This window comes from Corythoichthys intestinalis, chromosome 22 (assembly GCF_030265065.1).
Source record: "Corythoichthys intestinalis isolate RoL2023-P3 chromosome 22, ASM3026506v1, whole genome shotgun sequence".
In the NCBI taxonomy this organism is placed as follows: domain Eukaryota; kingdom Metazoa; phylum Chordata; class Actinopteri; order Syngnathiformes; family Syngnathidae; genus Corythoichthys; species Corythoichthys intestinalis.
In genome coordinates this window covers 9,753,314-9,768,296 of record NC_080416.1, presented here as the reverse complement: position 1 = coordinate 9,768,296, position 14,983 = coordinate 9,753,314, and the positions used below count along the sequence as shown (strand labels likewise).

Here is a 14,983-nt window from a genome sequence, read left to right as displayed (position 1 = left end):
TAATGGAACAACGATTTCAAAGGTTTATCAGGATTTTTTGCACGAAAACCTTAGGCCGTCTGACAGACTTTTGAAGCTAAAAGAGGATGGATGCTCCAACAAGACAATGATCCAAAACATAAAAGTAAATCAACTTCAGGATGGTTACAGAAGAACAAAATACACGTTCTGGAGTGGCCAAATCAAAGTCCAGACTTGAACCCCATTGAGATGCTGTGACATGACCGAAAGACAGCGATTCATGCCAGACATCCCAGGAATCTGACTGAACTACAGCAGTTTTGTAGAGAAGAATGGGCCAAGATTAGTCCTGATCGATGTTCCAGACTGATTTGCAGCTACAGGAAGCACCTGTTTGAAGTCAATGCTGCCAAAGGAGTGGCCATTAAATACTAAATGTGATGGTTCACTTACTTATTTTCCCCCTTCTGTCAATTGTTTGCATACTATCCTGATTAAAACATGAAAACATATTAATGTTTTGTTTGTTTTAGTTAAAGCAGATACTGTTTTTTCATCTGTGTGATTTTGACAAAGATCAGATCACATTTGCTGGCGATTTTATGCAGAAATGTGGGAAATTCCAAAAGGTTCAGATACTTTTTCATACCATTATACATTTAAAATGATTATTTACAGTTCACAGCAAACAATTTTGACATTTTTGTTGCTGAAACATTTCACAAATTACAAAAAAAGCTATCCTTGAAATAAAACGTCAACTCTAAAAGATGACGACATCGATCGATGTTTTTTCATTTCCAGCGATTTAATAAAATTGTTGCTTACAGAACCAGACTGGAAAGCAACTGCTTGGAACAAATTGGGCTAAATTTCATCAAAACAAATTTGTCCCAATTACATCAAATACAGTACGATAACCGCTTAGTCACCGTGCCCACAATCAGTAGCCACAATCAGCTCCCGTACCTGGAATCCAAAGAATATTTCTGGAGTTTCCCCAGCATCCTTAAGAATGACTTCCTGTATCTGTAATTGATTTACTGCTTTCCACATAATGGATTATTCCCATTTTATCCAACCATTTCAATCACTGTCACTACTGTTAATCTTTAAACGTGATGAGTTCAGGGCTTGTAATGGGGCAAACGAATAAAAAGGAATTTCCTCCACACCTCCATGTATCAGATGAGGAAAGGTCTCCCTTATTTTGTTGACAGTGTCGAATTCCAGAGCGGCGTTTGACAGGCGAGTTGCCGCCCACATGAACGGCACGGAGAAATGGAGGCCTGTGTTTTCAAGTTGACAGTTTCAGTTATTGTCGTGTTGAAGCAACATAAGCTCATTAAGGTGACCTTTGAAATGCACACCATCTGATATAATTCAGAAACTTAATCCTTTTACTCATGCTGAGTCTTTCGATTGAGTTAAGGACAGAAGAAAATAGGCTAGAAGTGAATGATCTCATTTCAGTGTCGCTGCCAGTCAAAATGATTGGATGTCTATTGCCATCAATGGCAGCCAGAGAGGTTTAAATAAGGTAGTTTGGCAAGAATGTCACTGCTGAAATTTCAACTTGGAGTTACGTGATTTTTTTTAAAAATAATTTTTTTATAAATAAAATATTTTACTTAAGGCTGTCAAAAATATCGCATTAACGGGCGGTAATAATTTTTTTAAATTAATCACGTTAAAATATTTGATGCAATTAACGCACATGCCCCGCTCAAACAGATTAAAATGACAGTACAGTGTAAAAAAAAAAAAAAAAAAAATTTCAATTTTTTTTTTTGTTCAGGGGACCGGACCAAATGTGGAGGCGGGCTGTATCTGGTCCGCGGGCCGTATTTTGGGGACCCCCGGTTTAGATAGTTGACCACAGATTTTTGCTCCTGAAAGTCCGATCTGCATCAGAGTTAGCATAACATTAAACTGTGTGAACTTGTTAACTTGCAAAACTACTGCGGTCAGGCCAGCCTCCACAGGGAACAGCGAAGTTAAGCTAGCCGTCCCTCATTTGGATCATTGTTTGCATTATAGTAATGCAACACGGTGGCTTCAGAGGGCAAGTCCTTTTATTTGAAAAAAAAAGCTATCCAAGAATGGGTCCACTCCAGGGGGACACAGACATGAACATGAACTGACATGAAAAAAAAAATCTGTGAAATGAAATTAAACATCAGAATTTCATGAAAGTACTTTTTTCGAGTCTTAGGGTAGTCTGGTATGCCTGAGATGTGGATCGGTTCTTGGATATCTCAGATTTTTTTCATTCATTTTTTCCCAAATCACTTTTATATTACAATAATTTGAGTCTAGGGGTGTTCCTATGTCCCCCATTCTTGGATAGCTCCCTTTTTTTCAATTTTAAATAAAGGGACTTGCACTTCAAAATATTTCTTTAGTCATTTTTGACAACAATCGATCGGTGTTTCACCTGAACCAATACATATGAATGTTAGTATAAATCAATACAGATTTATTTTGCATTGATCATCTAGCCTATCAATTAATTAGGCTCATATTCGTGAGGAATATAGCCCTGGCTCCAATTAAACTATCTGTTTGGTCTAATTAATGTCCCATCCCTAGCAAAAAGTGTTCATGCAGGTTATGCTGTTATATTGTGTTGAGACCAAACCTACACTTTTGGTATTGAAAGAGTTAAGTCAAAATAAAAATGACATTTTTATTTTACTTGAATATTTTTGTACTTTTTTTTTTTTGGCCCCCTTTAGGCCTCTTTAATATTTTTGTTTTGCTTATAAAGAAAAAAGATGCGACATACATTTTTTGTATGTACACACATTGACAAATAAATCTTTATTTGAAGACACGATGACAAAAATCCTTACGTGCCATGCCACAGCGCCACAAACAACACAACAATACATTTTTAAATGTGTAACAATAAAAGGAATACTGTTGCCTGATTACGTTGACCAGTAGATTATCTCGTAATACGTATTTATAAACCACTACTGTATTATTATTGAGTAGAGTAATAGTAGCTTTGCAGTTTTTTATGCTAGCCTTTCGACAAAACTATTAAAAACTACACTCACAACAACAAACACGTTGTCAAACAAATACCCTGTAACAATAGAAGCTTTATTACTCTTACTAGACAATTATAATGTCGTATTTATGTATAAACTATTTTTGTTACTGGTACAGCTGCTTTGCGGTTTGTTATGCTAGCCGGGAGGGAAGCGGCTCGGCTCACATGACGTTACCCAGCATTCCCTGCCTCTGGGCGCCGTGGGCGGGCTGCCGTTCACCGACGCCCCGTTGAGGAAGAAGCGGGGATGCCTGTTGCTGTCGGTAAGTCAAATAAAACATGAGCTTAATTCGATCAAAACAACAAGAAACGGGAGAGGTTTTAGATAGTAGTTCATTGAAGCGTTGAATTAACTGCCTTCGATATGTAGAAACTTGTCGGCAAAGTTTTAGATACAAACACGGTAGCTCATCAGGTTTGGTCGGTGGAATTGAGTGGACAAAAGGGCTACCTGTAAATATTTAAGCTCATGTGGTTGACGTGTGAACAGGTGAAAGCTGAAGCTCAAGGACAGTAGTAATACAAGTATTAGCTGGTGGAAGTCAAGAGACGTTTAGCTGGAAAGCTTCAACAGGTACTTCAAGTACTAGACTTGTCATTGACAGCACTATTTCATCAAAATGTCATGTTTTGAAATGTAAACCTAAGGGTTGTTCCGATCATGTTTTTTTGCTCCCGATCCAATCCCGATCGTTTTAGTTAGAGTATCTGCCGATGCCGATATTTCCCGATTCGATTGCTTTTTTTGTTGCTCCCGATTCAATTCCAATCATTCCCGATAATTTTTCCTGATTATATACATTTTGGCAACGCATTAAGAAAAAAATGAATAAAACTCGGACGAATATATACATTCATCATACAGTACATAAGTACTGTATTTGTTTATTATAACAATAAATCCTCAAGCGGGCATTTACATTATCAACATTCTTTCTGTGAGAGGGATCCACGGATAGAAAGACTTGTAATTCTTAAAGGACAAATGTGACTTTGTATATTGTGACTAAATATTGCCATCTAGTGTATTTGTTGAGCTTTCAGTAAATGATACTGTAGCCATTTAACTGTTCTGCCCAAATGCATGATGGGAAGTGCAACCATGACTGTGCGTAGTGGTACCAATTGATATATCGTCTCTGCGTTGGGAAATAACATAGAGTGTTAAGAAAAAGATCAACTACTACCTTTCTTCCCCGCATTGCTTCCCACGATATTTCTAATTGTTGAGAGAGGCATTGTAAGGCTTTAGCCAATTAAAAAAAGGCTTCAAACGCTGCCAAAATTCTCTATACTCATTTTATGTTGCCTTTTAGCTCTACGTATACGTAAAACGGTGCCATTATAGATTGAACGCGACAATGTGTGAGTGGGCAGTGCAGCGCATGCGTTAAATGCGTTAAATATTTTAATGTTATTACCGCCGTTAACGCGATAAATTTGATAGCCCTACTTTAAGCCAAAACTAAAGACTCTGGATGAGTGTAAGACATGTTGTCTGTAACGTTAACTACAATTAGAAAACAATTTAATAAAAAAAAAATATTAAAAAAGGCATGTCCGATATTTTTTTGCCGATTACGATACTTTGAAAATGACGTGATCGGACCCGGTCGATCGGCATACCGATCGACCTCTTTAGAAACCTGTTATTCTCGAGGTTTTTTTTTGTTTTTCCTGTCATTGCATTAGTGTTGTCAAAAGTATTGAAATGTTTCCATACTGAAATGTTGCATCCAGATTCGATATTTGTTTGCCGAAGTACCGCTATGTCATGTTGTCAATTTGATTTTGTACTATTATTGAATGTAACAGAGGATATTTGACGGCACTAGGCGTCCAATCTATTTGAAGTTCAAATAGATTTGGTCTACAAGTGATGATCCCATGTAAATAGTTTTAATTTAGTTTTCAAAGCTATTTTATCCATGATTTAATTTATTTGAAAGCCTTTCACGACCAATAATTAATTTGTAGGGCTGCAGCTATCGATTATTTTAGCAGTCGATTAATCAATTAACTAGTTAGTTCGAATAATCGAGTAATCAGATAAGGAACATGAAAAATGAAGCTACCTGAGCTGAGCCTCAGACGGTATAAAAAAATAACTGAGAATCTATGTACAACAAAAGAACAATTGGCTAACTTACATAGCAAAAGTTTGCTAGTTTAAATGCTATAAACGCTAACATTTTTCACAATGCTTTTCACAAATGGTTCAGACACATATTCCCACAAAGAACGGCTAAATATACTAAAAAAACTAAATTACGGATGCATTAAAAAAACATAAGCTCACACAAAAACTTAGCTTATGTTGTTCTTAACAAAGAGCAGTTGGATTCAACCATTTGAAATGAGGCAGGGGGCAGAGTATCCACACAAATCAATAAAACTAAATGCAAACGCTTTCAAAGTAAACCATTACAACGCCACTTAAACGAAGAAGCAGCAGAATCTTTTTTTCTAATCGAATACTCGAGTTAATCGATTAATCGTTGCAGCACTATTCATTTGTAATCTCAAATCACTCACTCGACTCTCCATTTAATACAAATTGTGACTCTCGTAGTCCCTTTTGGGTCAGCAAATAATGGCCCCGTTCCAAAGTGCTATCCTCTGATAGATAACGGATCTGTTGTGGAAGCCTGGAAATGACTTTTGTTGCATTCAAAAGTCTTGCGTGTTTACCCAGAGGTTAACGTTCCTTCTCCAAGAAACACAGCGGTCACATGACGTAACTTCAAGCTTAAGAGACGTCTATAAAAGAGGGTAACGTTTTAAGAGGTTCTTTTGTCTTTCTTTGACCTACCCAGGCTCAGACATGGATCTCAAGGATGTATTTTCAGCCTTGGACACTGTCTGTGAAGAAAATATTTCCACTTTTTGTGGATCTTCCGCTCTCGCCGACGGCGCTGTTAACCAGCGTTTGGTAGAGTGCTTGAAGCAGATTCAGGAACACAGTCGGGCCCTCAAGCCGACAGTCGCTAGCTTCACTGCGGTCTACCACCATTATGACTTTGACGCAGAGACACCAGGGAACGGGTATCGCACATTAATCAAGGTACGGATTGAGTGATTATTGTTTCCCTTTTCCACCCTTTTGTTGACCTTTTCTTACCTAAAAGATTTGGGTAGCACCATGTCAGGCCAATAATGATTCTCCTTCTCCTTGTGCGACTTCCAGGTGCTCCACTCGTGTCTTCTACACATCCTCCACAAGGGTCTCTACATCGCCTCGAATCACAAGAGCTCCTTCTTCCGGGCTGATCACAATGTTTCCGAATTGGAGGCTTACTGTAGCGCTTTGCGCCAGCTGCGAGCGCTACTCTACCTAGCCAAGCGGCTAATCAACGACAATGATTTCGGTCAACTGTACTCCTTACAGGACCTGGACCTAAGCCACAGATACGTGCAGGAGTACAGCTCTTTGCACAAAGCCTGTTTCTACGGACGATGTCTGGGATTTCAGGTCTGACGCTAGCAACTGTTAAGAATGACCAAGTCTAAGTCACGTGTTCTGCATTTGAAGTAAAAATCTTCAATTGTTTCCTTGGACAGTTCTCACCAAGTCTTCGTCCGTTCCTCCAGACTATTGTCATAAGTATGATTTCGTTTGGGGAGACTTATGGTAAACAGCAATCTGGGCTAGGTGAGTCTTTGTTCTAATCTGGAAATCTTTAATTTTAGATTTATGTTCATCCATCCATCCATCATCCACCGCTTAATCCAGGGTCAGGTCACGGAGGTGGCAGCTTTAGCAGGGAAGCCCATACTTCCTTCTCCCAAGCCACTTCAACCAGCTCCTCCGGCGGGATCCCACGGCATTCCCAGGCCAGCCGAGAGACATAGTCTCCCCAGCGTGGCCTGGGCCTCCCGCTGGTGGGACATGCCCGGAACACCTCTCCGGGGAGGCGTGCAGGAGGCATTCGAAACAGATGCCTGAGCCACCTCAGCTGGCTCCTCTCAATGCGGAGGAGCAGCGGTTCGACGCCGAGTCCCTCCCGAATGATCGAGCTTCTCACCCTATCTCTAAGGGAGAACCCGGACACCCTCCGGAGGGAACTCATTTCGGCCGCTTGTATCCGGGATCTTGTTCTTGTTATCGACCGACAGCTCGTGACCATAGGTGAGGGTAGGCATGTAAATCGATTGGTAAATGGAGATCTTCTCCTTTCGGCTCAGCTCCTTCTTCACCACGACAGACCGGTGCAGAGTCCGCATTACTGCAGACGCTGCACCGATCCGCCTGTCAATCTCCCGCTCCCTCCTACCCTCACTTGTGAACAAGACCCCAAGATACTTGAACTCCTCCACTTGGGGTAGGTTCTCATCCCCGACCCAGAGAGAGCACGCCACCCTTTTCCGACTGAGGACCATGGTCTCGGATTTGGAGGTGCTGATCTTCATCCCAACCGCTTCACACTCTGCTGCGAACCGCTCCAATGAGAGTTGGAGGTCACGGCTTGATGAAGCCAACAGCACCACATCATCTACAAAAAGCAGAGATGCAATGCTGAGGCCACCAAATCGGACCCCCTCAATCCCTCGGCTGCGCCTAGAAGTTCTGTCCATAAAAATTATGAACAAAATCGTTGACAAAGGACAGCCTTGGTGGAGTCCAACCCACACTGAGAATAAATTGGAGTTACTGCCGGCTATTCGGACCAAACTCTGGCACAGGTCATACAGGGACCGAACAGCCCTTACCAAGGGGCTCGGTACCCCGTACTCCTGGAGCACCCCCCACAGGACTCCCCAAGGCACACGGTCGAACGCCTTCTCCAGATCCACGAAACACATGTTTAGAGCTGAAACGAGTACTCGAGCAACTCGAGTAACTCGAGTTTAAAAACTGATCGGAGTAATTTTATTCACCTTGAGTAATCGTTTATTTTTACAGCTCTAAGCATCACGTTTTCCTCGGACTACTTTTAATGCGGGACACCGCGCTGTCACGTGCGGCGAGGAAGAAGGAAAAAAAAAACTTACTGCAGCCGACAGCCGCCACAAACGACGCCGACGTTGCTAAATACTTGCCCGCACGATGCTACGTTGGTAACAGGTAGCGTCTGATGCGTCTCATAGAGATCACATGTATGTTGAACTAGATGCGAAATGACAGACTCGGCCGCGTCTGGGCAGCGTTAGTAAACAGCCGCCATCTTAAAGCAGTAGAGCGCTAATCGCTAATAAAGAGCGCTAAGCACTAATAAATAAGACTAACGTTACTGTCGCTACTAGCTCACGTAACGTTAGCCCTGCGGAGGGCTAGGTTTCAATTAATTATGACCACTGTCGATGCGTGGCTAACGTGTCTTACATACAGGCTTTAACATAACATAGCATTGTGGAGTGATGAGGGTGTAAAATAAAAACTTAATCATGCTAACTATCAATTTTAGCTCAGTAGTCATTGCTGGATAAAACACCAAGTAGCACTGGTCCCTAATGTGCTCCAATACAGCCTGTATCATACATTTATTTTGAACACTGCAAAAACTCAAAATCCTATCAGGACTTCCAGTTTAGACTAACTTAAAACTTAACTAGAACTTAAAAATGGCTTGACACAAAGAGAAATTCAGTTGAAACACGTGGGAAAAAATCCTAACTTTTAAGTGATGTGTGTTATCAAGAGTAACGGCATTTTTAGGTAAGATATATATATGTAAATATATATATATATATATATATATATATACTGGACTGTCTCAGAAAATTAGAATACACAATATTCTAATTTTTTGAGACAGTCCTGTGTATATATACAGGACTGTCTCAGGAAATTAGAATACACAATATTCTAATTTCCTGACTGTCTCAGGAAAAATTAGAATATTGTGTATTCTAATTTTCTGAGACAGTCCAGTATATATATATATATATTTTTTTTTAATAAGATCTAAAAGTTTTTTGAGTGAAAGCAGTGAATTATTCTTTTTTTTTTTAAATTCTAGTTACATCTGAGATGCAATTGTTGGGTGTTTTCAACAATATACATCGAAAATAAAGACATTGATTGACTGAAAATGGTTCAAGATTAGATGAAATGTCTTGTTTTCTCATGTATATTTATAATTGCTCTTCACCTAAAAATATATTAGTTTTATCCGATTACTCGATTAATCGATAGAATTTTCAGTCGATTACTCGATTACTAAAATATTCGATAGCTGCAGCCCTACACATGTTCATCTAATTAGTCTTTTTTTTTGTCAGGTTTGGCAGCCCTGTCGCTCCTCACATCGGGGAAGTACGTCATTGATCCAGAGTTGCGTGGCGCAGAGTTCGAACGCATCACTCAGAATTTGGACTTGCAGTTCTGGAAGTCCTTCTGGAACATCACAGAGTCCGAGCTTTTAACAGTAGGCAGGGTCAAATGTTCAACCTTGTATTGTTCTTCTTTGTTTCAGTCAAAGTAAGCGTTTAAATGTGATGTCTGTTCGTGTGGTTCTCTCCTCAGGGCTTTAGTAGAATAGCCTCCTACCCTGTACAGTTGAACCTCACGTTAACGATACCTCCCATTCCGTTACGACTACCTTTGGCATCAGACCCCAGTCTATCTACTGCTGTATCACCTCCACTGGCTCACTGGGGGCCCGGGCCTGTCCACATGCGTCTTATCTCCCACGAGCTTCGAGAAGGACAGGTGATAAAGTTTTTGTTAGACTCAATGTTCTAAGCTAACCAGCATATTTGTTGAAACTTGGGACTGTAAATTGGCAGGACAGTGAGGAACTGCTGGCGCTTTCTCGCGACAGTCCGCCCTCGGGATCTTCTTCCAATCTCGCGGGAGTGCAGAAGCAACCACCGTCCCCGTGGTTGCTCATTCATTTCCATGGGGGAGGCTTCGTGGCTCAGACATCCAGATCACATGAAGTACAACACATCATGGTTTCCTTTCATTCCTAACCTTCAGGGTCGATCAGTCTTAATAGGTTTATTCTTTTGTATCAGAATTATCTGCGAAGCTGGTCCAAGCAGTTGAACGTTCCCGTTCTCTCCGTCGACTACTCTCTATCACCTGAAGCACCTTTTCCTCGAGCTCTTGAAGAGTGTTTCTACGCTTACTGCTGGGCCTTGAAAAACTGCCATCTGCTCGGTTAGTGTAAGTAATTTTTAACTAAGATCCCAATGATTTTTCAACGGTTTTGGGATCCCAGGTTCAACAGCAGACCGTATCTGCCTGGCTGGAGACAGCGCCGGGGGCAACCTTTGCATCACCGTGTCCATGAAAGCCATGACGTGCGGTATCCGGGTCCCTGACGGCATCATGGCTGCCTACCCGGCTACCTTGCTTACCACCGACGCCTCGCCCTCTCGCTTGCTCACACTCCTTGACCCACTGCTACCTTTGGGTGTTCTTGCCAAGTGCCTCAACGCCTATGCGGGTAGGTTGGCGCAACACTGGACGTATGTTCTTTCACACCTCATTTAACGAGAGAGGACTTAATGATCGTGCCTGAAAACAAAATGGACAAAGTATTTGTGTGCAAACTGGACCATGTGGGCTTGAGGACGGCATGAGTTGTACAATTGAGACCCTTACCTTCAGAGTACTCTGCTAGCTGTTGTGTAACATTTTTGTTTTCTTTCACATCCAAGGTGCGGATTCTCAAACTGTACAACCTGCTGTGGGAAACAACAGTCTAAGAGCTTTAAGCAGAGACACTACAGTACTCTTAAGTGAGCTCACTCAGGGAGCCTCCAGCTGGATCCAATCATTCTTGCCGCCTTTGTGGCCTACAAGTAGAACCCCTTCGCAAACACCGACAGACTCCAAAAGCACAGAAAGGAATACAAGCCTTACCTCACCTGCAAACACCCAATGTCACGTGGATTACCCAGAAGGCTTCCAGCCTCTGCGGTCCCAGTGCCTTGCGGTTGTTCAGCCGACATCCTGTCCTATCATCAGGAACCCATTTGTGTCACCCCTGCTAGCGCCTGACAGCCTTCTACGAGGCTTGCCGCCTGTTCACCTCGTGGTGAGACAATCCAATAATTTCTCGTAATGCAAAACAGGGAACGGAAAATGACGACAACGGAAGCAGACTTACAGCGGTAGATGCTAGCGGTGGGCCAATACATCGATTATTTCTCTAATAACTTTAAGACAGCCGCTGCTAGCGGAACGAAATTCAAGACACGTCTGCCACCCGGACACCTTAAGGAATGCACATGGTTAGAGCTGAAACGAATACTCGAGCAACTCGAGTAACTCGAGTTTAAAAACTGATCCGAGTAATTTTATTCACCTCGAGTAATCGTTTATTTTGACAGCTCTAAGCATCACGTTTCGCTCGGACTACTTTTAATGCGGGACAACGCGCTGACGTCACGTGCGTAGAGGAAGAAGCAATAAAAAAATATATAAAACATTTCCGCAGCCGACAGCCGCTCCAAACTACGCCGACGTTGCTAAAAACTAGCTCGCGTGATGTTAAGTTGGTAGCAGGTAGCATCTGAGGAGTCTCATAGAGATCACATGTATGTTGAACTAGATGCAATATGATAGACTCGGCCGCATCTGGGCAGCGGTAATAAACAGCGGCCATCTTAAAGCAGTAGAGCGCTAAGCGCTAATAAAGAGCGCTAAGCGCTAAAAAATAAGATTAACGTTACTGTCTGAGTCACTAGCTCACGCAACGTTAGCCCTGCGGAGGGCTAGGTTTCTATTAATTATGACCACTTTCGATGCGTGGCTAACGTGTCTTACATACAGGCTTTAACATAACATAGCATTGTGGAGTGATGAGGGTGTAAAATAAAAACTTAATCATGCTAACTATCAATTTTAGCTTAGTAGTCATTGCTGGATAAAACACCAAGTAGCACTGGTCCCTAATGTGCTCCAATACAGCCTGTATCATACAATTATCTTGAACACTGCAAAAACACAAAATCCTATCAGGACTTACAGTTTAGAGTAGCGTAAAACTTAACTAGAACTTAAAAATGGCTTGACACAAATAGAAATTCAATTGAAACAGGTGGGAAAAATCCTAACTTTTAAGTGATGTGTGTTATCAAGCGTAATGGCATTTTTAGGTATAAATATATTTATATTTTAATAAGATCTAAAGGTTTTTTGAGTGAAAGCAGTGAATTTGTCTTTTTTTAATTCTAGTTACATCTGAGATGCAATTGTTGGCTGTTTTCAACAATATACATCGAAAATAAAGACATTGATTGACTGAAAATGCTTCAAGATTAGATGAAATGTCTTGTTTTCTCATGTATATTTATAATTGCTCTTCACCTAAAAATATATTTGTTTTATCCGATTACTCGATTAATCGATAGAATTTTCAGTCGATTACTCGATTACTAAAATATTCGATAGCTGCAGCCCTACACATGGTTAGGGTGGCTGCCGTGCAAGTTACTGAGCGAGAGATTTACTGCTATTCAAAAGACTCGAAAACAAATTTGCGTATGAGACAGGCAAGAACCGGGCGGTCGCACTTTGGGTCCTCTTCTGTGCGCAAGTAATTTTTTAGCGCGAGAGGGGAAGAGAGATGGTTCGTTGCTCCTTGCCTTTCAGTTGTTCAGCAGTATTTTCAAGTCGTGTTAATTGGAAAATGTCCCTAGTGTGTTGCTAAGTCCCATGTGCATCTATAAGAAGCGAGTACACGAAACTTCTTGTACTGTTTAACCTTTATTGTTGTTGTTTTTGAGATGTAACTAGTTAGCGCCCAGCGCTATGCTAATTAGCAAATTCGCTAACATGTCTTTCCATGTCCATTTGTGCGTTGTCTGGTGGTGTACAAAAGTTACTCCAGATGCAAAACGTGTAAAACCAGGATTAAATGCAGCGGTAACACTGCAAACATGCCCAGTAAGCACAGAAATCTGTGAAAACAAAGTTTGCTGGTTAAAAGAAGTCTTATTTCTAAAGGCACTTTGTTTGTTTCCAGAAAATGTGGAATTCATTCCACCAGTTTAAATGTTATTGTATTGTTAAGAGAAATAAGTACTGCCTTTGAAACAGCTAATTTTTTTCTACCTTCTTGTGAAAAATAGCAGGATAAGGTCAGCTTTGGGTTGTATAGGGCGGAAATCCTATAGCAGTCCTATATGCATGCGTGGTACATCATTGGAAAGCTTAAAATCTCGATTTTCTTGGGGGAAGAAAAATTTTGAACAGGAGGGCATTTAAAAAAAATTTTAAACCCCTAATTCCTAACTCAATGTGAGAACATGAGAGAGCATAATTAAAGACACCATGATTTTAATGCGATATTATCGTTTACTTACCTTTTTTCAATCCAAAAACTCTCACTGAGTGTCAAGACACAGCTGTGAATGGCCACAGCTGGACTTTGTGGGGATTTTATGAGTGAAACACGGTAATATAACAAGGGTCACGATGCAGCAATCGCAGACATCAAGGAATGGTTGAGATTTTCTTTTTCAAATAATTACCCTTTTAAACGTTTTCCTCAATTTTTCTTTGTTTGGATCGATTATCATCTAAAATAACGGAGAAAATGCAACAGTAGCAAAAACAAAAAAATACAATTAAACGATAGTTATGTGGTGATGACCTATTTACAGACACTTTTTTTCATTGTGACGTAATTTGTTTAAAATAGGCAAGTGAATCATTTTTTCAAAGTTTTTTTTTTTTTTAAACTAAATACTAGACATCAATTAATGACTCTAAGATCAATATGATAGACATTTCGAATAATAAATATAATTCTGTTTATGGCTGGTTTGGAACAAAAGTGGTTGCACGGTGTCTGTAAACGGGGGTCTCCAGGGTAAAATGGACAAATTAAAAATAATTTGTGGGCTTAATGCGCCGTGAAACTGCTATGGCAGTTTATAGACATTGTTGTATCAAACACAACAGTTCTTTTGGCTTAAAATACAGCAGTTTATTTTGAAGATGGGTGCAAGAGCAGAAACTGCTTTTTCAGCATTGTCTGTGTTTTCCACCATAGGCATGTTGAGAAATAAGTCCTGTACTGCCTTTGAAATGGTTATTTTTTGCACTTTCTTGTTAAAAAAAAAAAAAAAAAGGCCCAAGGGCAGCTTTTTATTGTATTGGCATGTTTCCGTCGTTCCTGTTGAATCATTAGGGTATTTTAAATAAGTAATGAACATACATTTATTTGGCTACTTTATGAATTACTGATGCATGATGCATCGATAATCGTGATCATCGTCAATACCGTGATCATCGTTCAATGATCGAATCGAATCGTGGGGTGCCTTAGGTGGCACACCCCTTGTAGATACACCTTGGTTGTCATCGCTAGGCGACGATGGTCAAAAAGCTACCAAAACGTATCTACTGTTGTAAGTCTACTTCCATCGTTGTCATTTTTACGTTTGTTGCAAAATGTTCGGAATATGCCAATTGCCTGACTCTTCGTCTCCACGCAGGCCTCTGCTCTCGACGCTTTACTAGATGACTCCGTGATGTTCGCCAAGAAGCTACGAGACTTGGGCCAACCCGTTAGCTTGACGGTGGTGGAGGACCTGCCGCATGGCTTCCTCAGCCTGTTGCAGCTCTCCAAGGAGACTGAGGTCGCTGCAGAAATCTGCTTGGAGAAAATAAGGGAGATTTTCCGGAAGGAAGACACAGCAAACTGTTCTGACAAAGCAAGAAGAGATTAATCATCTTTGGAGTTTTGTCATTTTTTAAGGACGTTGCTTCTTTTAGAAACTCTTCGGTTTATGATCCACAATGACAACACAATTTGTTGTGTCTTTTTTTTCTATGTTAAATATTGCACAGAAGTCGCAGTTGTTGAAAGTTTTAGTGCCTTTAAGCTGTTTTATGTACAGTATGTACACTCCTGAAGTACTAGTCTGGCTTCCAAAGGTGTTAAGGTTAATGCTTTACAGTTTACAGGTTTGGTTATGTAATGTGAATAACAGGCATTCATCTTGTGTTGTTGCAGTGGTTATGTACTTAGCGTACTGTAAATATATCCTAATATTTAT

General features: G+C 40.7%; 1 protein-coding gene across 3 annotated transcripts in view; it reads left to right on the top strand.

Moving 5' to 3' along the window:
• The window catches only part of lipea (lipase, hormone-sensitive a), a 26,554-nt gene extending 11,571 nt beyond the window's left edge, over positions 1-14,983 (top strand). Inside the window, exons 2-12 of one of the 3 annotated variants that reach the window (XM_057827885.1) lie at positions 3,139-3,285; positions 5,839-6,086; positions 6,210-6,494; positions 6,584-6,674; positions 9,245-9,390; positions 9,489-9,674; positions 9,752-9,904; positions 9,983-10,127; positions 10,189-10,416; positions 10,631-11,010; positions 14,420-14,983. In XM_057827885.1, coding sequence (XP_057683868.1) covers positions 3,270-3,285; positions 5,839-6,086; positions 6,210-6,494; positions 6,584-6,674; positions 9,245-9,390; positions 9,489-9,674; positions 9,752-9,904; positions 9,983-10,127; positions 10,189-10,416; positions 10,631-11,010; positions 14,420-14,653 — 2,112 coding nt within the window. In that variant the 5' untranslated portion in view covers positions 3,139-3,269 and the 3' untranslated portion in view covers positions 14,654-14,983. The other 2 variants (XM_057827886.1, XM_057827887.1) reach the window with 2 other exon arrangements.